Raw genomic sequence first — 27,087 nt, forward strand, 5'->3', positions numbered from 1 at the left:
AAAAAATAAAGTGACCAACATATTTTTATCAAAAAGAGCCAATCATCTTCAGAAGATTGGGTTGGAATAGTTATAATTTGGTTGATTAATGTATTTTGTTATTGTATAATTTCTTTAAAATATATATGTTTTTCAAGTAATTAATAATGTGTGTATATGAGTATATTAATATTTTATACTCGATTTTTTTTTAAATATATTTATTTTTAAGCACTCTTTATACCACATTTATGTAAATGGCAAAAATGCAGTATGTAAATAAATAAATAAATAAATAAATAACCACGTTAGATGCTTCATTGCTATTACCTACTACTAATCTTAAACCAAATTGTCAAAAATAATCCTAAAATCTTAGAATGTTAAGAATTATCCTGGTTTTCTGATGATGTTTTCAGATATTCGTCTTATATTCTTAGTTACAGGTTTTTAATTTAGATCGGATGTTTGCTGACCTTACCTCGTAATGCAAGAAAATATGATTACACAGATAATTAACATATATGTTGATAGCTTTGCATGATTTTGATAAGATTTTCATTATTGGCTTAGCAAAGTCTTTAATTTAATTCAGCAAGATTATGGTTTAATCAAATAAATGATAAAATTATAATTCAAGTCATTACACATGTTTGGCAAAGCCGGCTAAACATTTATAAAATATTAATTATTATCATCCCGAAGTAGGTATAAAAACAAATCTTTTTAAAATTATATTAGTTCATCATACTTATTATAAAATTGATAGTTATTAGTTTCTTCAAAACCTATTTTTTGGCCTTGTTGCATTTCCATATGTTGTCTAAGCCAAATGTCAATTATTATGGTTTTAAATGAATTCAATATTAATATTTGATTGTATGCCAGGATAGACGTGTGTGGCGGTCCATTCTCTCTGCCTACCCCTACGGGGAAATGGCGTGATGGTAGTAGTAGTAGTAGTAGTAAATGAATTCAATAAGAAATTACCAAGTGAATTGCAATAAAACTACAAAGTTCTTAACATCTATTTTTGATCACTGGGATCATTTTCTTATACTTCTATAGCTGCTTGATTATAGTTAATTTGTAACATTTCGTTGAATATTTCATTATTTCCTTAACCAACAGATAACCACTATACGGCATGTTAGCAATTAAGTTATTGGAGATATTAATGATTTGAAATATATGCGTATTTGCGATACAAAGAGTTGTTTATGATAACATTGGTTTTCCCACATTTGCAGAAAAAAAATTATCAATTGAATTATCGGGTATTTTGTTTTGATTTGAATTCTCGAAACGAATCAGGAAATTCCCATAAAAACATGATTGGACCGATAACGGTTTATTTTATCTATTTTATTTTTATTTTATAAAATAAATAATAAGTCGAGCATTGTTTTACAATCAATCCATTAGAGATATATTTATAGTATTGATTGAATCAGAATGATGAGAAGGCTGATATTGAGACATAGTCGGCAGAACAACGTAAGCGACAAATAGTGAATTGTTTATTAATTTATTTATTTATTCAAAATTACACTAATTTAAATTATGAAGACTTTTTAGGCTATGCCCGTGTCAAGCCATAATAAATAACAATAAAAAATACTTAGTAAAATTAATTAGATTAAAATATATTTTATGATATTTATGATAGATTTAATGACATGTGATGCAATATAATAAAAATCCAGAAAAAAAGGTATATGTAATAAATCATAAAATTCCAAAGAATACAATTTCAAAAAAATAATCAGGCATGAATATTAAAATGTAAATTATAAATTATACAAATTCAGATTCATACATAATCAAATATACAAAATAACAGTATAATTGAAATCAACAAAAAAAAAGTATAATAGTAAAATATACTGGCAAAAAAAAAACAGAATAATAGTATCATTGAAATCAATAGAAAAATAATAAATATATAAAAACATAATTGAAATGATAATCGAGATATGGTTTCTATAAACTTACTATACGCTGTAGTAAGAAATAGGAGTAATAAATAATATGCCAAATAAGATTGAGTGCTAAATTAAATCATACAAAAATACGTAATAAAAAAACCAAAAATATCAAAATATATAAAAACCAAAAAAAAGTATAAGTATGGAAGGAAAGCAGATTTGTCAATTTTTGCTAATTGCTAATCTCGAACTTTAAAAAAATTGACAACCTCGTCCCTATCGATGTGCAGCAACCAATTGCAATTTTTTTTCTTAAATACATCGGCACTTGTGGAGTTGTTTATGGCTGCAGGAAATTGGAAAAAATTTCTGAGCCAGAAAGGTAAAGTTTCTTTGGGCCAGCTTTGAGTGAGTGGTAGGGCCAAGGTAATTAATCCTTCCCGCTGATCGTGTCTGTATATTTTGCTAAACCAAATGCGATCCCCAACATGTCCACTTACATCTAGTAAGCTGCTGGCTAGTAGACGTGGGTAAAACCCTGTCACCGAGAGGATACGTGTCACTTGATCTGCATCACCAAAGTGACCGAATCTTTTAAGTAGTTCAATTGAACGAATGTGTCTTTTGCTCATTCGGCGCATTTACGTCATCATATCTCCGCATTTTTCGCATCATCGTATCATTTGTGTCTCCATATCTTTCGTGTTTTTCATGTCTCTAGTTCGTTTCGTTCTTTCGTTCGCTTGAGCCAAATGCCATTCGCTTTATCTACAGATTTCCAAAAGTTCACAAGTGCCTCTTAAACAAATAATAATAAATTTAGAACTTTACAATTACTTTAATTAATTTACAATTGTTCAGGAGAAGTTTTTTTTAACTTTTTGTTCCATATAGTTCCTCAGTGTCCCGATACAGACATCTACTGAAGAAATATTCCATAAAACACAACTTATGACACTAAAACATTTAAACGCTAAAACAATACTCACTTATATTTTCAAAAACTACTCTTACTTAAATGAAAGACATAACCCCCACAATACATCATATACAAATAATATAATTACTTGATCCTCAATACATAGAAAACTTAAACAAATACAAACTAAAACCACTTTCGGACAAAGTGATTTTGAGTATTATTCAATTAAAATGTATAACCTACTACTTACACCATCTACTAAAACAATTAGTAACGAGAAAATGTTTAAAAAGGCTATTAAAAAATGGATAGGGGAGCTAGGTAGAAGTAAAATGGATTGTTTCATTCACCCATACCTAATAATATTTCACCATCGGTGATAGGTAATAAAGAACTCACACGAGAGGTAATATCATACATGATAAATATAGCGCAGGAAATTGGTAAAATAAACCAAAATAGGGAACAAAATGCCGAACACTCCTCTAGTGGACCGGAAGGCCTGTTGACTACTGCCAACAGGCCGGCTTCTCCTGAAGAGTTTTAAGTGGTTTCCTCTCCACGTGAGCAAATGCTGAGAAGTTCCTGATTAGCCCACATTAATATATCCCCCCTGATCCCAATAGTTTAGATAAATTTTAAGATATTTAATTGCAGAAAAATCCACTTTTTGAAATATAAACCTTGTATATTATAAGCAAGGTAAATAATAAAGCAACTCCCATATAAAAAAAAATAATGAAAAAATCACCCATACCAATATTGAAGCAACTGCTCCACAAGTGTATAGCTTATGTTAGGTTTTTGTTATTTTCATCGTGTGTTTTGTAATATAAATAATATAGATTTACATAAATAAATTGTTTTTAAAGCTGTCTGAATATTTGTTAATTACCTTCGTTTTTTTAAGTTTGTCTTCTTTGCTTATTCTCAAATTTAATTTGAAAAAAGTATATTGTTAAGTGTCCTCGGCACGGTAAACCCCAGTGAGGTCACATTATTTTTATTATTAATTATAGTTTTTAAGCAAAAAATATGAATAAATAAATATATATTCTTTTAATAATTCGGTAAATGGAATTTATAATGGTTGGTTACGCGGTATTTAATATATCTGTGGTTACTGCCAATACTGAAATGACAGCCAAATTGTTTAAATAGCTTTCGCTTTTAAGATAGTGGCGGTAACTCTGTTTTGCCTATAACTCTGACGGTGGGGCGAGCCTGCGTAACTGCCTTCATTGTCGTTGGTTACGCAGTTTTGCTTAGCTTAAAAATAATATGTCAAAAAATATGTTTTTTTTTTAAAGAGTGGGATGGTGCGGAGTAATACATAAAAAAACTTTAATTGGCCTTTAATTTTGGTTTATTTGTAAATATTGTTTTTTTTTTGTTATAATGTTTGTTGTTTTCTTTTAATAAATAAAATTAATCAAAATAAATTTGGTTCTGGACTTGATTGTTTTAAAACAAGTCTGATTTATTTTTTCTCTCGCAATATTATTCTTATACATTTCTCTATGTTTAAAAATGTTTTTCTTTTTTGATTTTTCATTTTCATGTAAATATTTCGTTAGTATTTTTGGTTACTTATATGTATCTACTTGTAACTATTGTTGTAGTTATACAATTTGTTGTTTTTTTTTTTTTTAATGTTTAATGTATATGTAAGAATAAATAAATAAATACATTTCAATTGATTCCCGCGATCCGGTGCACACTCACCAACGGAGAACTTGCTTTGGAGAACATGTGTATATAATTTATATTAGTGTACCGAGTAGTGTAATACGGAAGTTTATCAAAGATACCCACTAATTTTAGATAGTCTATGTATAGCGAATATCTTATCTACCGAGATAAAAATATTTCGAGTGAACTTTAATGTCATAATATGGTTCAAAATTGAAGACCTTGTTTTAAAAACCCCAAATGTTACAAACCAATATTTTTTTAGTAGAGTGTTTAAATTGAATATCACGGTTTCACTATTGTTTTTATGTCTTTTTTATATGTATAATTTAGGTGGAATGTATAGAAACTGAAAATTTTGTCAATATTGTATGTATATTTAAATATAATTTAAAAAAACGCTATTGTGACATTTGCTGTTCTTAGACAATGTTTGGATCTTCTTTCGTTGTACGGTTTTTAGTGCAAATTAAAAAATATATATATACATATACGAATAGTTGAGACAAAAAGGCGATTTAAAAAAAAAACATGTACAAGAGTTGAACTTTTCACATTGAAATTTGTAAAAATATTCAGTTAAAACCAATATTTAAGAATATCCAGAATACATTTAAATTGTAAAGCTAGGGTTTCCTAGGACAGCGGTGCCCGTATCTTAACGGCCGTAGTGAACGGTGATGCGGTGGATAGCCATCGTATCGGTGCCGAGAGAGTGGTTTCCTATGAAAACGGTGTTATCAACACCGTTTAACACTGTTTTCTTAGGAAACCACACTCTAATCACCGTTAATACGGCAGTCCACCGTATCACCGTTCACTACGGCCGTTAAGATACGGGCACCGCTGTCTTAGGAAATCCTAGCTTAAAGCGATACTATAGTAGTGGAGCTAAATTGTGGTAGATATGTTATTTATGGTATATTGTTTGTTTTCACAAAAAACACCGAATTTTTTTATGTCAATTTAAAGGATCTACGATTTCTTTAAGAAATATTTAGAATGAACTATTGTTTGGACGCATAGACAATAATTAAATAGAATTGAAATTTTTTGGATATTTGATGATTTTAAAAGGCGGTCTTCAATTTGAAGTCTCAATTTTGGAACTTATAATTATTGACAAGTATAAAATTAATGACGTAGAAAATTCAATAATAAAAATTAATACAGTAGGTAAGTTTAATGTGACCATCTTTGAGGGCACGGCAAATATTATATCAGTAGCTAAACTTAGGTAGTCAGAAGCCAAAGTAGATCGGTTTTCTTTTACAGAGTCATCCAGTTTTATAACATTGGCGATTCCAAAAATTAACGGTTTTATTTGGTTAATTTAAATCAAAATTTGCGTAAACAGAAACTAGTGGACCTCGTCTTTATTTGCATTACAGTGTTCTAAAAAAAAGGTTTGTTTTTTTTTATTTCATTAAATTTAATAGGAGATTGCAGAAATCACCAAAATAAATAAGCATGAAAATTATTACATACAATTTAAAATGTAATAATAGAACATGTAACATAATAACATGGAAAACTAATACAAGAAGAGCACTGCAAACAGTCTAAGGATGAGCAGGATGAGGAGAGAAATCAGAGTTTTCTATTTTATATTATATTTTATTATATTTTTAAGTATAATGATTATTTATTGACGCCCAAAAGATAGATTTCCGTATACAGAGGTTATAAATAATTGAATCCGATTATTTGACTAACATTTAAGGAAAGGTTGTTTTCTTCTCACCAAAGAGAGAGACAATCCATTTTTTTTCATAAAACAATGCTATTTGCTACATTGCGGATCCTTTAAATTATTTTCAGGTCATCAGTAAACATAAATTTATTGATATTTCCAAAAATATTGACAATATCATTTATGAAAAAAAGAAACAAAATCGGACCCAATTGTGACCCCCGAGGAACACTACTTGTTGCAAATTTTTAGAGAAATTACCCTAAACTTATACATAAAGTGACCGATTAGTCAAATACATTCTTATTCAGTCATATGGATAGCCCTTAACACCCAACTTATTCAACTTAAAGTTCAACAAAAGTAGTGTATGACAGACCCTATGAAATGGTTTGCTTAAATCTGCGGGGATGTAGTCCACCAGCATTTTTTCAGTAAAAGACTCAGAAATTAAGTTTTCACAAAGAGCCATGTTTGTTAAACAAGATCTGTTTGAGACAAAACCGTGTTGTTTTAATGAAATTACAATGTGCAAGTGCAGTTTTGAACCGTGTTGAAGGAAATGGTCTGAAAATTTAAATATTTGAGTAAATAATTAGAACTCAAGTATTTCTCTTTAAAAAAAAAAGTGAATACTTTATTTATCCAACACTATACTTTCAAAAAATTTAGGTTTCACCGATTGAATACATATTGGCCTATGGTTTTCAATATTTTTTTTACTCTTTTTGTAGAATACCACCAAATAAGTAGATTTATTCAGGAAATACGGTCTGTTGCAGGAAATTCAATATTTAATTTGTTTTTTTTTATTTCTCTTTTGTTCACCATATTTCGAGAATTAAAGTCAATTCATTAGGTACTTAAATAGTTTATTATTGTCTTGTAAAAATTATTGTAAAATCAAAACGGATTTTGAATCTATCCAATCCTTAAGACTAGCTACATTTGCCCAGACTCCAGGATACATGGCTTGAGCGCATCCCTTTCCCCAGGATGTGATTCCAACTAAGGTGCCTCCTACCACAAGAGGGCCCCCCGAGTCTCCGTTACAGGCGTCCTGACCCCCTATCCCAAACCTTCCAGCGCAGATCATGTGTTCTGTAATCTTCATGCTGATAGTTTTGTAGGCTGTGTTACACACAGTACGATTGATTATTGAGATTGTGACTGTATGAAGGATATTAGTTGGGCTTCCTCCTTCCTGGAATAATTCAAGAAAAATAGCTTGCATTTTTTTTGTGGTTAGAACAAAATTTCAACTTTTACGTTAAAAAATAACACTTAATTTTTTTGAATCCAACAACACGGATCTAAAGCTCCGCGAACAATTAGTCAAAACATAGGTGTGAAGAACTTTGATGTTTAGTTGCAAGATATGGTGCACAGGCTAAAGAGATTAAAAAAAATTGAAGGCCTTCGAAATGTGGACCCATATATATATTCTAAGAATTTCCTCAAGAGACCACATTACAAATGACGTTGAAAGCCAAGCGGAGTGGAGTAAGAGATGCAGGGCTTTGCTGCGGACTATTATCCAGAACTAAAATTGAAAAAGAAGAAGTAATAGTGATAATTGTTTTAGTTTACCATATGCGGCAAATTTAAATATATTTTAATAATTAGTATTTGTTAGTAGTTTTTTTTTGTGTAAAAGTCCACAAAACCTCTATTTTAGAGACATGTCAGTAGGTAGGAAAGAAAGGACATGGAAAGAAGTTCTGAAATATACACCATAACACTCAGACCAATAGAGAAAAAACCTTTGTTGAAAATTTTCTTGCAACTGGCGGGAATCGAACCCGTGACGCCAATTTCACAGTTGATCGTTTACTGCGCCATGGAGCCTGTCAACACTTTGAGTTTTACAACTGAGTAAATATTTACCCCTAAAATTCCCCATCCAGCAGTTTGAGCATAAGTTCCATCTGATATAGTCAGTCCTTGTTGGGGAAGTGAGATTCTGGATACGTACTCATTGAATACCAGGTTACTTGTCAATTTGATGATGGCTATGTCATTATCCAAATATCTGGATTCAAAATCATCGTGCTGAAGAGCTTTGTCTACTTTTAGTAACTGACCCCCATCATCATGACGTGTGGAGCCAGCGCGAACTCGAACTCTAGAAACTTGAATTCTGAAATAATATGATGATTACATCAATAATATTGGTTATTTCATACATATTGTTTAAGTATGATGGAGCATAAAATTAAATTTTAAATTTCTAAAATACAAATTATGTCAAGCCACGCACGAGGATCAGACAAAACAATGAGTTAATTGAAAAATTTGAATTTGGCGCTAATCCTCACACCTTTTTCAGTAACTTTCTGCGTCAACAGGTGTGCACAGTAGTCGTTCGCAAAATGGTCGACATCGATGTTCATATTAAACAGCGTTCTGTCATTGAATTCTTAAATGTGAAAGGTAAAACGCCCATTCGCCTTCATGTCATGAAATACTGGAAAATGTGTATGGTGATACATCATCAGTACTGTTAGTCAATGGGTTTATCGCTGTATCGAAGCTGAAGGACCAAAACCGTTGGCTGATGAAAAGCGGAGCAGCAGGCCGTTGACTGCAGTGACTCCATGCAAAATTCAGCGAGTCGATGACATCATTTGTGGTGACCGCCGGATAGTTACATATAAATTGTGTTGTATTCTTTTAACATTCTCTTGACAAATGAATCGTCAAAAGTGTGATGTTCGACCTACGTATTGCATTTTAATTTCTTGACAATTAAAAGGGGATAACAATTTGAAGTCATTGGTTTTTTACTGATCTTTGTAGACAGTATATCATAAGTTTGTAAAGAAGAAAGAATTATGCCAGCAGTGGACCAATGAACAAAAATGTAATCTTTCAAGTTTAGTGGTATAATAAATAAAATTGAATCGTATTATTATAACAACGTCTAATAGACTGACGATGATGCTGAAAAGAGCCGCCGTGGTGTAGTGGTTAAGACGCTTGACTCACACATGGAAGGTTCCGGGTTCGATTCCCGGTGAGATAAAAAAATCCCATGTGACTCAAACTTGGGTGTTCTGAAATATAATTCCCCGCTGTAATTGGACTTCCTGGCCTGTTGTGGTGCAAAAAAAAAAACAAAAACGAAAGTAAAAATAGTTAAATTCCTGTCTTGATAAAGGTGTTTCTAAAGCAGCCTGTAGACAAAGTCAAAACCTTATTATAAATATGAGTTTTCAGCCAACGAGTTTACCCTATTGTGCAGTGGGCAGCAGTAAGAATTAGACGTTCACTGATAATGGATCCTCCACACCAGTGACTGTAGAATCCGAAGCCATATTTGTCCAACAATACAGAGACAATGTAGGGCGCAGCTGTTATGTTGATTGGTGAACCACCAACAATTCGTCCATTAAGTGATGGTGGTAAGCGTAGCAAGAAACCTGTACAAAAATATATCATAATATAGAAATTGTTTTTGAATATTTTACATTGAATATCGTCGGCCTCGTGGTGCTGTGGTCAGCGCGTTTGCCTGCCATTCTAGAGATCTCTGGTTCGATTCCCGACGTGGTGGACGTGAAATATTTATATGAAAAGGTGTTTTTATACTAGAATATTTCATAACCCCTGGACTGGTACATGAAGCGTAAGACTGATCATTTTACTTTCATGTTGCAAAAATTATCAAGATACACTGCAATTGGTGTATGAATGCAGTGCCCTATGCATCATTAGGTGCCGAAAGGGAATGATGATGACTTTGATACATTTGTGGCAACACTATAGACGTCACACGCGACGTCGCGCGCCAGGTCCAATCAACGGACAGAACGAGAAACGTTTTGGCTGTGTTCGGTGACACACGTTCTTTAGACAAAAACTTGATTTAATTTTAATTGTTACAATTTCATAGTTTTTCTTAACTGCTTTATTTTTCGTTTTACAAATTAGATTCCTTGAGTTATTTTTAAGGATATCCATTCTCTATTATATTAAGTTTAGTTAAGTTTATATATTGTATCTTTTGTATTAATAAAATATAATAAAACTGTAAGTACAATCTTTGACTCTATCTGTGCATACACATACCATGTTAGTCTGAAGATTTATCCAAAACGAGCGTGAAGTAAAAAACGTTCTCACGAGACAATTTTTACGGAACGATTTCAACGCGGATAAATATTTAGCAATTTATGTGGAACCTAATAGGCAGTCGACATAACCCGACGTTTAGTGAGTAACAAACATCCACCATACATTTACACAAAACGATATCGCATGGCAACCAAAAAATAAATATGAACCCATATTGTCATTAATTTTTCGTTTGATTTACTAGTCAGATCTCCCATCACTTGTTTCAGGCAAACGAGGCATTTTATCCTTTACGCATCTCAAATAGCGATGTTAATGCCGTGTATTTTTTAAAATTTCTTTATCTTGCAAACAAGGTTAAATGTTCTTTTTTTTAAATAATTGAATGTCCGACATTTAAAATACTTTTTGGAAAATTTGTAAAAAATAATTGAAATGTGTGACTTGTGACAGATGGCAATCAGATTTTCGAAGTTGAAAAAAATTCTTTATTCATATAAAATAAGGAGCAAAGACTTTAGTTGTGCCTTGTACAGTACAGGTATATTGTGCTTAGTTAAATAAATATGCCCTTTGCCAACCGCCGCGCCGTGCAATATGCAGATTTTCAAATAGTCACCCACCGATTTATCGAAATTATATATTTTACAGTTATTGCTTTTGATTTTCAAATAATACGGTTGTAAAAAACATAATATTATTGCTCAGTTTTAATATCAAAACTAAATACCCATGTAAGTAAAACGTCAATAGAAAAAACCCACAGAAAAAATATATTTGTTTACATTGTGTTTTCGTTTTATTTTATGATATTTTAATTTGTATTTCCTCATGTTTTTCAATGCTTTTTTCTTTTTTAAAAATGTTTTTAACTATTCTTATATTGTAATATTAACACCCTATTAATTGTATAATTGGACAATGTCCGTAAATAAATAAGTTGTTTAAATTTAAAGGTGTATTTTTACAACTACGTACTTAAATAAATACATAACATTTGAAATTAATACCCGTATGCAGATACAAACCTTAAGGTGAGGAGAGTACATTCTTTTGTCTTCACCTGCGGGTTATTCTCTGCATTTGAAATTAGAATGTACTTTCCTCACCTTAAATTTTGTTTCTGCATATGGGTATAAGGCTAATCGAGATTTTTCCTTTAAAAAAATCAAAATACAGTCACCTGCCGACAAACCAATTAACGACGAAATGACAGTTATAATAATTGAACTGTTCAACATTTTGAAAAATACACTAATTCTTTTATAGTGAAAAAGAGACTCTTATATAGAATGAATTGATGTTTGATTAATTGATAAATAGTGCGTACAACGATAGTAATAAAAAAATGCGGAAATTAAATGATCAAATATTTGCTTTATCGTTCATTATTTTCCTATGTGATTAATAAAAAATAAAAAAATGCATTAAGCGATTACTTCATCTATCTGTAGTAAACACAATTAATTTTACGTTGCAGAATGAAGGTACGTATTTAAATATTTATAATAAAAATACTTGTGGTTATGTAATATATGTAAATTGACTTGATTAGAATGTTTAAAACACAGAAGGCACTAAACTGTAGATCTGTCCTTAGCGTTACCACCCTTAGTGGGTCTTAGCTTCCCCCAACAAACTTCTCCATCCTGTTTTATTTCTGAATGCCACTTTCCAGTTTCCGATGGTCTGCCACAACAACATCCAACCATCGCAGCCTCTGTCTGCCAATACTTATTCGCCCTACTGAGTCATTGAATAACACTCTTTTTAAATGCTCCAGATTCCGTATGTTGTAAATGCTCTGGCCAGCACAATCTGTAAATTTGAATAAACTTGACTATGTTGACGTCCTGGTATGGATCGATGAGTTTCGCGTTGAATCTTTTCCTCCATGTTCGACCATCCTTACTGGGTCCAAGGATTTTGTTAAGGATAATTGTTATGACATCATGGGGCGGTTTCCCTGCAAGGTAATCATGAAATGTTTTTTGCATATTTTTGTCTGAAACCTAAAGTGTAAAATTAATAAACTTGTCACATGTGATACATAATACGCCGCATTTAGTGAAATAATCCAATGATTACTGCAGTTCTAGGTGTGAATTTAAGAACAATAGAGAGAAGATCAAGATTAACTTAGTGATAATATTTTTTGAAATTGTCAAATTCTTGAAAACATCAACATGATAATAGTTGAAATTTTGTTGATCGGAAGAAATTGATTCCTAGTAAAAAAAACTAGTAAATAGTTTTTGAAAAAACTTTAATAAAATAAATAATAAAATGAAAAAAAAAAAAAAAATACGCATTTTTAAAAACAAAACAAAATTATAAATAAATACAACACCAAATAGAATATCATAAATACAAATGTTATGCTTGCAAAGACTAAAGAAAAACTTTATTCAAAAAATAAATATGCTTAAATTATAAAAATGTCTTAGAACAGGTTTTCAACTACATATTGGCATTGATCCAGTTTCTATAGCTGGAAACTCTGGTCCATACTCCTGGGTACTTGGACTGCGCGCATCCTCTTCCCCAGGAAGTGATTCCTGTGAGCATCCAATCTACTTCCATCGGACCTCCGGAGTCTCCCTGGCAAGCATCCTGACCACCCACTCCCAGGCGACCAGCGCAGATCATATTATTGGTCACGGGATTGAAGTTGACATATGCGTTGACACACTGTTGCTGGTTAATGATTGGAATAGAGACTTTGTACAGACTAACTGGTCCTTCGCCTCCCTCCTGAAAAACGAAAACATTTATGTAGTAACACATCTTTAGCTAAATTTAAGCTTTTTCAATCTTTAGATTTTAAGTCAACGTGTCCAGGGTACGAATTGATTGTCAAAAGTGTCATGGCTTCTTATTATGTGAAATGGGTCTAAATATGAAAAATAACGCGTTTAGTTCTTAGCTTCTTAATTTCTATTTTGGATTGATTACTTCTCTTTCTCTTGGTTTCCTCATATAGAGGCGATATCGTAATTTGCACCATTTTTTTTTATCGTTTTCCAAATAGCCCCGTACTCGAAAGCACATAAATGTTGATGGAATTGAAAGCTATCTATACATAAAGCGTTATTGTTTCTAGGTTACAAATATTACTGATGAGTTTTATTTTTATTTTATTTATTTTTATTTTTTATTTTTATTTTATTTGGGATTTTTACAGTTATAACATAAACAAAATAATTAGAAAAATATTAACAATACTACAGCCAATCAAAAAAATCCACTGTAATTCTAATGACACATAATATTTCAGAAAAGAGTTTACGTAATTGCATGTGTGTACGTGTGTGTATGCGTGAATGAATGAGGGAGAGGGTACATGTGCGTGTGGAAATGAATGAGGGAGAGGGTGCGTGAGTGTGGGTGCGTAAGTATAAAATAATGATTGTTTAAAACTTGTAATTGTATTAAAAATGGTACAAGAAAGAGCTTGGTAAAAAGTTTGAAACTTTTTTGTTAAAATTTAAATCAAGAAATGTTATAAATTGTATTTTTTAAAAGTATGTTAAATTTCAAAACCGTGTTCTGAAAAAAAGCATTTTATTTAAAATTTAACTGAGACACACTGAAGGAATAAAACAAAGCAGTTTTAATTAATTATTGGCTTGCTACGTATTCTATTGAAAAATATTATTTGATGTGCATAATGCAATTAAATAAATGCATAAAACGGAAAGAAAACAATTAAATAAATTATGTCTTACTTGAAGCAATCCCCATCCAGTGACAACGGCCATTGAACCATCAGGAACTGATTGTCCTTGGGGAGGTAATGATATTACAGCTACATTAGGTCCCAAAATTAAGGGGGTGCTTAGAAGGAACATGGATATATCATTATCGAGACGACTGGTGAATCCTGGGTGAACCGTAATGCGCGCAACCGCTACCACCTGACCACCAGAGTTATGGAGCGAGGATCCTGCACGAACTCTCCATGATGCTGGAGTGGAGCTATAAATATCACAAAACACGAATGTAAGAAAATCAATCAAGAATACGCGAGGATAGAGATCGGACAGTCTTAATTCGCTGCCAGTTTTTCTCGTAAAAAAAATTTTACCCGTTAGTGCAATGAGCAGCGGTAATAATGACGTTTCTGCTGATGATAGAGCCACCACAGGCCTGGACATAAGTTCCAGAATCCCAAAAGTCCTGGAGGAGAGCTACTTGGTAAGGCGCATCTACAATAGTCGTTGGAACTCCACCCACTATCTTGCCGTCTAGCATGGGAACCTTGGGGCGTGGAAGAATTGCACCTGTAAAGTTTGATTGAAACTTCGTATTAATTTTTATTCAGCACTGAATTTCTACAATCGTCGAATTGGGATTTTTGAAATGTTTTTTACAAACTAAATTCAAGTTTTTTGCTATCCTTCTCTATAATCTGCTTTACATCTTGGGTTCATAAAGCTTTTTATTCATTTTCTAAACTGCGATAAGTTCCACCTGCTACTTCGATAGATTGATGCTTACTTAAAGAAAGGGAAAAAAGTTGCTGCAATATAAAAAAAGCCAAAATTTTATGCAAAAGTTACTGATTTGCAATCTTCAATCAATCCCATGAAACAGTAAAATATAGTTCGTAGTTTATAATAAATTTTTCTTTGAAGGAAAAGTTACAAAGATAAAACAAATTTTAAAATCCTTACCATCGGTACAAAGCAAAAGAAAAGCGAACGCAATGAAGAACTTCATATTGAAACTTGTATGGGTGATGATATTCTGACAACTTCTGTTGGTCTTATATACCAATTATTTCACTAACAATTTGGATCACCAATCAGTTTTATCAGTAATCTCACCTAATTCTTAAACAAACAATTCTTATTCTACTTTTTTCTCAAGTTTTCCATTTCTCAAGAGTTTAAATGTACCAAAGCTACTCGAATTACTTTTGATATCAAAGCAGTACTATAAATAATGTTTTGGAACTGTTTTAAACCAAGTGACATTGACATAGTTTTCGAACTGCTCAAAATAATAATAACATAATAATATTTTGATGTAAGGTTAAGTGAGATATTTTTTTTTTTAGTAAAAAGTAATATTTGCGTTCTTATGATTTACCGAAATATTTCATTCTGAGGGCCATTTTCAACGAGTTGTAAATAACTCACTATTAGAAAATGGAATCGAGTTGTGGTAGAGAGAGATTCGAACCACGGACATTTAGTCCGTGAGTCCAAGACACTAGCCTCTCCTGTGGTCCTCCACAACCCGATTAGGATTAATAATGGTTGATTTTAGGTATTTCTTTTCAAAAGTGAGATTTATTTTTTTTCAAATGCTTACTTTCATCCAGTGTTTTCCGTCCAACAAAAATACCAGATACCACTTTTGTATTGTGTTGTTTCTTCTTCTTGAGGTGCCTTGTCAGATCTCCCGACGTTGGCGATCACTACAGCGAAAGCATCTCGGTCCTGCGCTACTCCGCAGCCAGGACAACTGCTTATTGTATGTATTCGCCATAGTGATTCCTGGGAAAATATGACCAGAGTGGTTTCCCGTTGCCTTCTCTGGTGGATTTTTATGTCGGAGTTACCTTCCCTTAGCTGGTTGGTTTTAATTTGCAGGCGCCAGAAACTCGCCTTTCATCCTCTCGTTATCTGCTGCGATCACACCGTTACAAGTGTGATCCCATTGTCCGGGGTTCGTGACGTGGACGCTAACGAGTAGGACTAGTCAGTAGTGTTGCCGGTGGAATGCAACTGGGCGTTTGCAGCATTTTATAGAATCACACCCTCCAGCTAGATGTGACTCACTGTGACCCTACTGACAGTTTGAACCCCAATAACTTATGGAGGATATGCCTATCATATCTATGTGTTGTTTATTTATATATTTATTTCATAAATAAGTATACATATTTAATGCCAGGGAATCTATATAAAACTAGAATCTATAGAAAACTTATTAGAAAATGAATACGAAACGTCTTCTGGTTAGAATAGTCTCCACCTAACATGGCTCAGTCGTTATCGATCGTCATATGAGTGAAACTACCGGAAGTACTACTAAAATGTTTTTCCCTACAGTTTTCTATGCCTATGATTTCAGGAGAACGCAGAAAGCTGGCTACGAGCTCACCCAGATTTTTACGGGTCACGGTGGGTTCTTGAGCTAGCGGCATCGCTTCAAGCTCTGCGAGATCGACAGCTGCCCATGCAATGATGAAACTCCTCAAGATGTCCCTCACCTGTTGCATTGCCCCCTTTTCAGATCCAGAGACAACAGCTGGAAGCGCGACGCAGAAGCCTGGGTGAAGAACTATGCGGCATCCGATCGATGATAGTTCATAAAGAATTCACACGAGAAGTCGTATCATAAATGGTCAAAACAGTGCAGGCAATTGTTAAATAATCCAAAGTAGGAAACGAAATACCGAACACTCTTCTTGTGTTGAAAGTAGACAATAGGCCGGCTTCTCCTGAAGATTATTAAGTGGTTTCCTCTCCACATGAGCAAATACGGAGAAGTTCCTGATTGGACAACTTTAGTATGTCTTTCTTGATCCCAATAATTTAGCTAAATTTAAAGTAACATAATAGCCAAAAAATCTCATTTTCAAAAATATAAATCTTGTACATTATAAACAAGGTAAATAATACAGCAACTTCTATATAAAAAAATATGGCTCAGCCTTTTCCAAGAGGGATATAGTTTTATTTTTCAGAGTATAAGTAATTATTTACTTACGTAATAAAAAGAAAAAAAATAAAACTACGTAATTATAAATCCACAGCTAATCAAATAAATAGGTAGTTAATTTCAAATCAATGTAAGCATTTGATACATTTATGTACCTTCTTTAGTATTAAACGAATTTTTCCATACTACAAATATTGATATTGAATTATTTGACATTAATCAAAACTAACATAGTATCAGGAATCAATAAATATTTTTTTAAACTTTGGCGGACTTCTTGCTAAAAGCAATAACTTCCAGCTAACCAAAAAACAGACTGGTTAAAAAAAGAGATAAGTCATAATTTTATACTAAAAAAACATAATATATATCAAAAGAAACATACACAAGTTAAAATAAATTATTTTTAAAAACCTAATTAATTGAAAATAACAGCGTTTAGGAGATAAAACTTTCACATATTAACATTAATAAACATGTTTTTTGTAAAGTACATTATGTTATTCGTACTAAGTGATGAGGAAATTTGGGATTAGATAATGAGTTTGGAAGGAGAGAGAAAGAAGAATCAATGAAAGAAAAAGAGATAAGAAAAATACATTTGCAAAAAAAGCAGTAATATCTCGAGGAGTTCAGGATTCTGGGGATATATAATAATGTTTCAGGCGTTTCTTGAAGGTGGCTATTTTTCCCATGGGAACATACTGAATTTTTTGTTAAATCAAATCTGTTTCCATAATTTATTGTTTTATTTTTAGATGTGCATAACTCATTGCGCACAATCAAATATGATTGGTGAAGAAGAAGAAGAATGTAGAAATTTCACAGGCCAATGCACTTCATAATAAAACCTTATCAAAGTGTTCTATTTTATTATTACGTAAGACAATTATTACATTTAATAAGAATTAATACCTGTTAGTATCTTGTAATCTCTGAGTGGAACAAAAAGTGGTATCAATTTTTACTATCTACAATTATAACACTTGTATATTTAGTGCAATAATACAATCATCGGTAGCAGTAAGTACTTTAAGGTCTATTGTTATAAAGATAAAACTATCACTTGTTGTATTTTTTTTAATTAGTTGTTATTATAGTTTGTTGGGTTGTGGTGTCATGGCACCGTCGCTTACAGATCATAGGTTTAAACCCCACTCTACTTACACCTTATTTCAATTTTGTAACAATTTTTTTAATATGGGAATCGTTATTCTTAATATTATTCTTAGTGGTGGGGGTCAGTGCTATGCAAGCTCCTGACGTCACTGCGACCTGTGAAGATCTATTGTGACGGGTCCCCGTGAATAGTTCTGGCCCTCCAAGCCCAGGTCTGTAAAGATCCTGGCTACTGAGTGGAAGGCAAGAGATTACATTTTGTCAAATCTCTTATGAATATGGGAATACTTGGGTAAATAATTCCGTGTCTATGCAGATGAAAAATACAGTTCTGTGCGAGAAATGGAACCAGAATCTTAGACTAGGCTTTCGACTCGATTGCTACTCTCAGGTAAAAATCTGAAAAAAGGAAATCGAATAGGGATTAATCGGCCTCTAAATGTAGTGGTTGGCACATTCACATACCATTTTTGAGTCCCAGGGTCTGATTCCTGGAAGGGTTAACGTGAAATACTTATTTAAATGGTGGTTTTACACTGAAATGTTAATGGTGGTTTAACACTGAACTGGTGTCCGAAGCGTAAGATTGATCACATTACCATCCATTTAACAAAAAATATATAAATATGCTGTGATTGAAGAGTCATTGCAGTGTCCTATGCACCACTGGGTACGGATAGGGAAACTATAATAAAAAAAAGGTAAATAAGAGAATATAATTATAATATATAATAGTTTATATAATAGTTTTTTTTTTCAATGGTTTAGTAGTACATTGCGCTGTTGCGAAATGCAAATCATGGTTGGCATTTATATTTTTTATTTATTTTTATTTATTCATACATTTCATCATATTATATACATTTTTTTGAACACTTTTCCCAGCTAACAAGGGTACATACCCCGTTCCGAGCTAGGCAGCTACAACAGAGATAAAGAACATTTAAGAAAAAGAAATACGACAGTCTAGACATTTACACAGCTTATGACCTGTCATTGGTTGGTTTAAGTGGCCACTTTACACGCTGTGTAACATTCACGATTTTGCTTATCTTTGAACATCCGTATTTCTTCAATTTTTTCATCTATTGATTGTAGTGAAATTTTGTTTTTTGTTGACAAAATCGTTAATGGTTCTCAAAAAAGTTGACTAATAGTTTTTCTTATTAATATGAACGCGGATATGAAACTAGAAATAAAAATGAAACGAGGCTACCATTTCGCAAGACGACAAAGACGCAAAACGCGTTGATGCACCAAGCCGGACATTTATATTTATTTATAAAGAAATATCATTAGTAATAAGTTTTCAATAATATATTTCAATCTAAGTCAAAAATTCATGTGTGTACCAGATAAGTTAGCTCTTTAAAAATAATCGTATTCAGTTAGGATTTAAATAAGTTCATTTTTGTAGTTATATTAGAGTGAATGATTTCGTAAACAAATATCATTGTGTTGAAGGGTTTTCAATGTTTACAGTGTGTGTGTCCGTCTACTCCCAACTGAAGGAATGTCTCAATCGAATATAAAAAAATGTCTTTAAATGCTCTTCTTGATGCTTGGCAATTGCGATGGGAATCTTCTCCTTCAGGGAGGGTTACCTTTTATTGTTTTCCTTCAATCCGCCAGCGCTTAAAATTTTCTTGGATTATCCCAGATCACTGGACTACGCGGTTTTTATCAGGTCATGGTAAAATTATTTGTTTTCAACATTGTTGACTCCCCTTCGTGCTGCTGCAGATATCCTAACCAATCTTCTGAACAAATTCCGTGGTCTTGTCCCTTTCCCCCTCTATGATTACCAAATTGAGGTTCTCGCTACTATCTGTGGCCCTGTTATAGGTCCTGGTGAGTTCCAAAAATAATATCAAGGCTTTCAAAAACTTTTGTAATCATTTCGGCGAATTGATCTTGTCCAATCAATTTAATCCCAGTCCGTGAAGAATTCACTTCCCTTTTTTCCTAATACAATGGAGTACATATTATGTACTTCTGGATTACTTTCTTTCACCACAAAGATACTAAAGCTACCAGATTACAGAGACCTCCTTCGGGTAGCTTTTTTTATTTATTTTTGTAATATTTTTTTATTGGCGGGCTTATTGCCAAATGGCAATTTCTTCCAACCAACCAATAAAATAAAAGTTTGTTTTCATAATTTAAGTTACAGAACATATTCAATAGTTATAAAAGATTAAAAAAATAAAGATATATAAAAATAGAAATAAACGTATTTGTTTATAAATTAACATAAATCAAAACTATTACTCAATGGGAAAAAGGAAAATAGAGGGAAAAGGAAAGGAGGAAATATTAAGGAAGAGAAAGGAGATGTTTCTTCAGACGGGATTTAAACAGAGATAATGTAGTAACATCTTTGATGGTTTTTCTTTAACTTTTCTCGTTTGACAACGAGCAAATTTTCCGTGTATGTGGGCACCGCCAAGTAGACTTATGTCCTCAGATGCGGTGTGCGTTATGTGGTTGGCAAGCTGTTTACAACGTGTAATTACTTTTAATTAATTAATTATCCACTCTACCCTTGTGTATCTGTTTTTTTCTTGGGATTATTCCTTGAACTTTGTTTTGTAGAATGGTGAATTAGTTTCAAGTTTGTGGTGGTTTGATGGATAATGTGCCCCTGTGGTGGTTGGTGTGTGGTTCAATAATATTGTTGTAGGTGATTTTGCATGAACCCTTATCAACAAATCTTCTGGTTCTTCCCAAAATTTAAAATGTTTTGTTCTCTGCAATTTTTTTCGTAACCACCTTAGTGTTGTGATAAAATGTAAGTTTGAAGTGTACATAATATAAAGGTATACAGTTTTGAAATGTTGATAATTATTATACTGTTTAATGATAAATAGATATAACGTCACGTTGGGGAAACAAGGTTCTATCTAACAAAATATGTTTTTTTTACATTGAACGTTTATTATATTTGTATTTATATATTGATTTTAGCTACATAAAAATTTTAAAGAGAAACGAAATCGATCCTTAATTATTATTAAGTTAATCAAGATAATATTAAAAAAAAATATTATATAAAATAATGTTTTCATTTCAAACTTTCATATCTCAAAAAAAATATGAATCTACATAGAACCTTGTTTTCCAAACGCGACGATAAGTCAATATTAAGACATTCATATACTTGTTTGTCATGTTCGTACTATTTTATAACCTAATACAATTTTAAAAAAGCTAATACCAGATCATAAGCCCTTTAAATGCCTAGACTTCCATCTTTCCTTCTCTAAAATGTTCTCCGTCTCTGTTGTAGTTTGATTATCTCAATAACTTCCTAAGTAATAAAGTCCAGTCTTTTGCCTACAAACATTTGAACTAATTGAAAATATTGCAATAAATCATTTTTACCAATTACAATAAATTTTTAAGTCAACAATAATTTGAGTCTTTCCAAATTTTTGTAGACAAGGAAGGAATCGAACTCCCTGGGGAGCTGTTAGTATTAACATATTACAACAGAGATGAAGAACATTTTAGAGAAGGTAATATAGAAGTCTAGGTATCTGAAATGAAGTTAAAGAGCTGAAACCTTTATTTCTGAACTCAAAATATGGTTGATAAATTCACCTGGTCCACGAAAAAGTACCAAAATTGAAAAAATTCCATGTTCAGGCGTCTAGTGTGTAGGTGAAATAATTCAATTACACGAATCTTACCCGCATAAATAAAGTTTTCAGCTCTTTAACTTTACAAAAATCAACATACGAAAGAATTGAAGGGATATAGATGTTCAAATATGAGCAGAATGGTGACTGTTACACAGTGTGTAAAGTGGCCACTTAAACCAGCCAATGACAGGTCATAAGCCCTGTAGATGCCTAGACTTCTATATTACCTTATCTAAAATGTTCTTCATCTGTGTTGTAATATGTTAATTACTTGTATATTTAATTTCATTATCTCCTTAGGTTTTTCATTTTTATAAGTTATAAATATTTTTCAATCCAGTCAACAAAATATGCTACTTTTGACCAAACTGCCGGATACTGGACTAACACACAATCTCTTGTCCAGGATGTTACTCCAACCAGCAAACCGTCCACAACGAAAGGACCACCAGAGTCTCCAAGACAGATATCCTTTCCATGGTCTCCATAAAAGCTTCCACAGATCATTCCGTCGGTGATATTTTCATACTCCTGATGAATATCTGTGCAGATTGAATGATTTACCACTGGGATTCTGATCTTGCGAAGACTTGTATAAAATGAACCGCTTCCACCAGCCTGGAAAATTTTCATGCTTTTTTAATTTTACTCAACAATGTTTCTAGTACAGGGTGAGTGCTACAGTAATTGGACATTTTAAAATTAACATTGTCAAAGATAAACAAACGTAATGCGTTCATTTTTAGTAAAAAACACACAAAAAAGTGTATATAATTTTTGTGATAATAATTTTTAATTTAAATTTTTTTTTTAGTTTTTTTTTTTACAATAAACATAAGAAGGTTGAACAGAGTATTCAAAAATATAAGGATAATTACATAGAAATAAATTACATATTAATTTAATACATATTAACAGTAAAAAAAAGTAAACATAAAATCCCACAAAGGCATGGCCTGTTCGTAAGTATTTTATTTATTTATTTTGTTCATTAACGCCCAAGAGGCATTTAAAAAAAATAGAAATAAAATACATGCTAATTTACTAAATAATAAACACTGAACATACAGAAAAAATATGTGAAATTAGTTAGGAAGGATATAATAAAAAGTTTTACAAAATAAGAAAAAACCATTATTACAAAGGTATGCAAGAAAAAACAGTAAGCATATAAACAAAAAATGTAAAGATATAAGCTTATGAAATAAATTCTGTAAGGCAAACACGGTAAATAAAGTGTTTCAGTGTAATAAAGTGTTACGGAAATGTTTATGAATTTTTTCTCCTATAATAAAAAGACAGGTATAATATTTTAGTGTAATATAAGAAATAGACAAGAATATATTATGTAAAAGATTATAGGGTACTTTTTTATTTTACAGTAATTAAAAAAGGAAAAAAAAAATGTTGTTATTAAAGGGCAACAAAATATACCATAGTAAAAAAATTCATATCTTTAGTTTGAATCCAGGATAGAGCGTGTTTTTTAAAAGAAGGAAAATTTTGGAAGTTTGGGATCAATGAATGATCAATTAATGAATTCTTATGTTTACTTGTTTTTGACCATTAGATGTAGTCTCCAATTACTGTAGCATGTCCAGTTATTATAGCTCTCACTTTATCCAAATCATAGTAGTCAAAATTGTATAAAGCCCTCCTAAAATTAACGGAGATTCCTCATACCCTTCCTCTGTCAGCACTTTATGGCGCGGCGCATAAGACATAAATTTTTAGATCTCTCGAGTCTTACGCTTTAAGATTTAATCCAGGGAGAACATAATATTTCAATGTCAAACGGAATTTAAAAACAACATTTCACATTTTTGTGGACCAGAATCAATTTTATTATTTATTAATGTGTATAAAAATAACTGGTCTAACATTAATCTTCGATTTTTAATAGAGTTTATTCTATGGTTCTGCATATACTTTCAGCATGGTTAGAAAAGTTAATGTTTAACCGGTAGTCGACCTACCTAATTTTTTTTTGTTGGAACCTTTCTAGTCTATAATTACACTTTATTGAGGTTACCAAATATGAGTTCAGTATTCTAGCTGGGGATGAAAAAATGTTTTGTAAAGATATTCATATGTCTCTGCATGTTTGAGTGGTTAAATCATTGCTGTGGTTTTTGTTAGAACAGGTTGTTAGGTTCTAATTGCAAGTGTCATATCAGCTCGTCGACTTCGAGAGAAGGTGTATGGTGGATTTTCATGTTAGTGTAATTGACGTATCTTGACGACGAGATGAGTACGTCCCGGAACCGATAGACAAAGAAAAGATTCGATTCCTACTAGTTATGTTTTGAAATATTTATTTTAAAGGTTGTTTAAACCAATTACATTAGAAAATTGACGGAGTTATTTTCAACTGTCCATAAAGTAAAATCGTTTTTTGTATAAATGTGAGTATAAAAGTTTATTTTGTAACTGAGCAAGTGTCCGAAATTAAATATTACAAATATAAACATTTTTGTGAAGGGAATTCGGTTTTACTTTAAAGGCAGTCAAACACGGACTATCTCTTCGTTCTAGTAACGAGAGAACCCTTTTAATACCCTGTCATCGCTCTACTTTTCTTGCCTCGTCTTTCACAGTAGTAGCCGCTCGATTGTGGAATAATCCACTCGCTAATGTTAGAGACGCCCATTACATTTAAGTCACGATTGAAATGTCACTTTCTAAATATTTAAATTGTTCCTTTATCCTTCTTTCCTTCCCATCCCCTCTCCTGTCTTCATAGAATAGTATTAATTTATTGTAGATTTTTATTTTGTTGATCTTTGTTTTTAATTTTTGCGTAAAATTGTAAGATTCAATATGTCCATGTATTTGTAATTTTCTCGAACTAAACAGTTTGGGTAGGTAGGAAAAAATTGCCTTAAGGCAATATGCCCGCCCTTATATGTATATATATTGTATATGAATATAAAGTTTTAAATAAATAAATAAAATATTAACTTCCCATTGTAATATCGGCCTCGGACTGGTATGTAGGAATGATCACCTACCTTGATGTAACGGATGATTTAGATACATTGAATTTGGATTACAGATTCAGTGCCCTTTGCACCCCTGGGTGCGGAAAGAGGAATGAAAATAATGATTTATTACCCAGATTTTGAATTCAAATTTAAATTTCATCGCTTCTTACTTCCATAGACCCCCATCCGGAGGTGATGCCCAGAGATCCAGTAGCAACGTCTTGTCCATATGTTGGGAGAGGAATTATTCGTGTATGCAAATTGTCGATTAGTATTGATTCTTTGAGAATGACAAGTCCAATATTATAATCATATTCGTGTGTGGTCAGTTTGAAATTTTCATGAGTTGTCACTTTTGAAACACCATAAAGAGTTCCACCCTTCAATGGATAACTGGATCCTGCGCGAACTCTCCAATTTGTGAGGTTTCCAGTCCTGGAAGTAGGTGTCTTTTATATAATGACAGAATAATAATGTTATCAATAAGAGCCGGCACTAGCACTCCAACTGCTATTACTATCATCATCTTACAACACTTCACGGGTCTATTTTGGCATACAATCGCAGCTCTTTCCACTACGTTATGTACGCCTTTCAATCATGTTGAATTTTGACATGACCTGACCAGATATACGATTTTGATTTATTTGACAATGCAAAGTCAGTCTTCTTTGGTCGTCGACGTTTTACGTTAAATTTCACATTGTATATATTTTTAACGATTCTTTTAACATCTATCTGTTCCAGAATACCAAATTATGTAAATAAACATTTAATCTTTTTTTACTCTTAAATTTTTGCTTGAACGATTCCCAGATACCATTTTCATCTAATTTACTCTATGTTTTTATCTTTTCTTTGCCATTTTCAAGATTAACGCATAAATTAAATGCATAAGCGTATGAATTTGGGACTGAAATTTCGTCTTGAACTACCAACTCCTTGATTTTTACTGCATTTGCTTCTTACATATTTTTTTGTTTTCCGTATATTGGAAACGTACTTTGGAAAAAAATAAGATAGTATATATATGTAGGGCTAAGATAGGCATTGTCGACAAAATCAAGAAAGGAGCTCTGCGCTGGTTTGGACATGTAGAGCGAATGGGCAGCGAAAGAACTGTTAAAAACATTAACAATGCGAATCTTGGTGGATGCAGAAATAGAAAAAGACCGAGAAAGACATAGTACGGCTAAATCTAACAAATACTTGAAGATGGACCTATCAAAAGTCGGAATAATCAGCGCGCGTGCATGAGAAGATGAAATAATTTCTACATTATTTTCATTCTACGCTTCCTCTAGGAAGCGAGATCTGTTTGCAAAGATATAGTGATGTGGCGTTTTATCCTCTCTATCTCTACCCTTAGAAAGAAACGGCGTGATGGCTTGTTGGTGTTAGAAACTTATTTCTCCCATAGAGAAATTCTTAAAATTGCTGATGCCATTGTAACTATACACATTTATTCTTTATTTACTTATCTTTGTTTTAGTAGTATTTTATGGGCCTTTTTTGCGCTGAATTCATTATTTCTTTCAATAATTTTCAAAAGTGTTTTACCAGTTTAAAAAAAACAAGTGGATTTTTTACCTATACGTGCACTGCCCCGCAGTTAGAATAACGTTTGACTTAATGATAGATCCACCACAAAATATGCTGAAATATTTTCCTTCATTGTCATACTCGAGAGCCACCTGCCATGGAACATCTGTAATATTAGCAGCGTCACGTCCAATATCGAAGGATTGTTCTGTTTTCAAAATTGAACCTAAAAATGAAAGAATAAATGTTAGTAAATATTTGTATAAAACCGAATACAGTAGAACTACAATTATCCGAATCAATTGAGAGCGAACACCATTTGGATAGTAAAAAAATCAGTTGGTTGTTTTTTTTTCGAAAAAAGGGTCTTTTTTTATTAAAATCAAAACGAATGATTGAAAATGAAAATTGAGCTTTTATTTACTTAAATGAAAGCAATTCGGTTAATCAAAGATTTAGATAGTCGGAGTTCAGAAAATTGGATTTCTGACTTTTCTTCGTCTATCGGTTTCGGGACTTACTCATCTCGTCGTCAAGATACATCAATTACACCAACATGAAAGTCCACTATATACCTTCTCTCGTAGTCAACGACCTGATATTACACTTGCTATTAGAACCTAACAACCTGTTTTAACAAAAACACAGCAATGATTTTACGATTTAAACATGAAGAGACATGAAAAACTTTATAAAACATTTTTTCATCCCCAGCTAGAATACTGTACTCCTATTATTTGGTTACCCCACTATAATGTTATTAAAAGACTAGAAAGGTTTTAACAAAAAACAATAAGTAGGTTGAGTACCGGTTAAACATTAACTTCTCTAA

General features: G+C 32.2%; 2 protein-coding genes across 2 annotated transcripts; both read right to left on the bottom strand.

Annotated features, from left to right (window-relative positions):
- Positions 1–5,950: 5,950 nt before the first annotated feature.
- Positions 5,951–11,546, bottom strand: LOC148277194 (trypsin-3-like). Its single transcript, XM_088233212.1, has 4 exons — positions 11,475–11,546; positions 9,447–9,636; positions 8,102–8,354; positions 5,951–7,418 (listed from the first exon to the last, which is right to left on the bottom strand). Exons 1-4 carry the CDS (start codon positions 11,530–11,532, stop codon positions 7,107–7,109), a joined length of 813 nt encoding a protein of 270 aa, XP_088089338.1. The 5' UTR covers positions 11,533–11,546; the 3' UTR covers positions 5,951–7,106.
- Positions 11,547–12,750: 1,204 nt separating this feature from the next.
- Positions 12,751–16,448, bottom strand: LOC148277195 (trypsin-1-like). The gene is made up of 4 exons (XM_088233209.1): positions 16,406–16,448; positions 14,379–14,574; positions 14,020–14,269; positions 12,751–13,045 (listed from the first exon to the last, which is right to left on the bottom strand). The coding sequence occupies exons 1-4, from the start codon at positions 16,446–16,448 to the stop codon at positions 12,752–12,754; spliced, it is 783 nt and encodes a 260-aa protein (XP_088089335.1). The 3' UTR covers position 12,751.
- Positions 16,449–27,087: the final 10,639 nt, after the last annotated feature.

Source organism: Micrasema longulum, unplaced genomic scaffold (assembly GCF_059751315.1).
Source record: "Micrasema longulum isolate JH-2025_06_02 unplaced genomic scaffold, ASM5975131v1 h1tg001071l, whole genome shotgun sequence".
Classification (NCBI taxonomy): Eukaryota; Metazoa; Arthropoda; class Insecta; order Trichoptera; family Brachycentridae; genus Micrasema; species Micrasema longulum.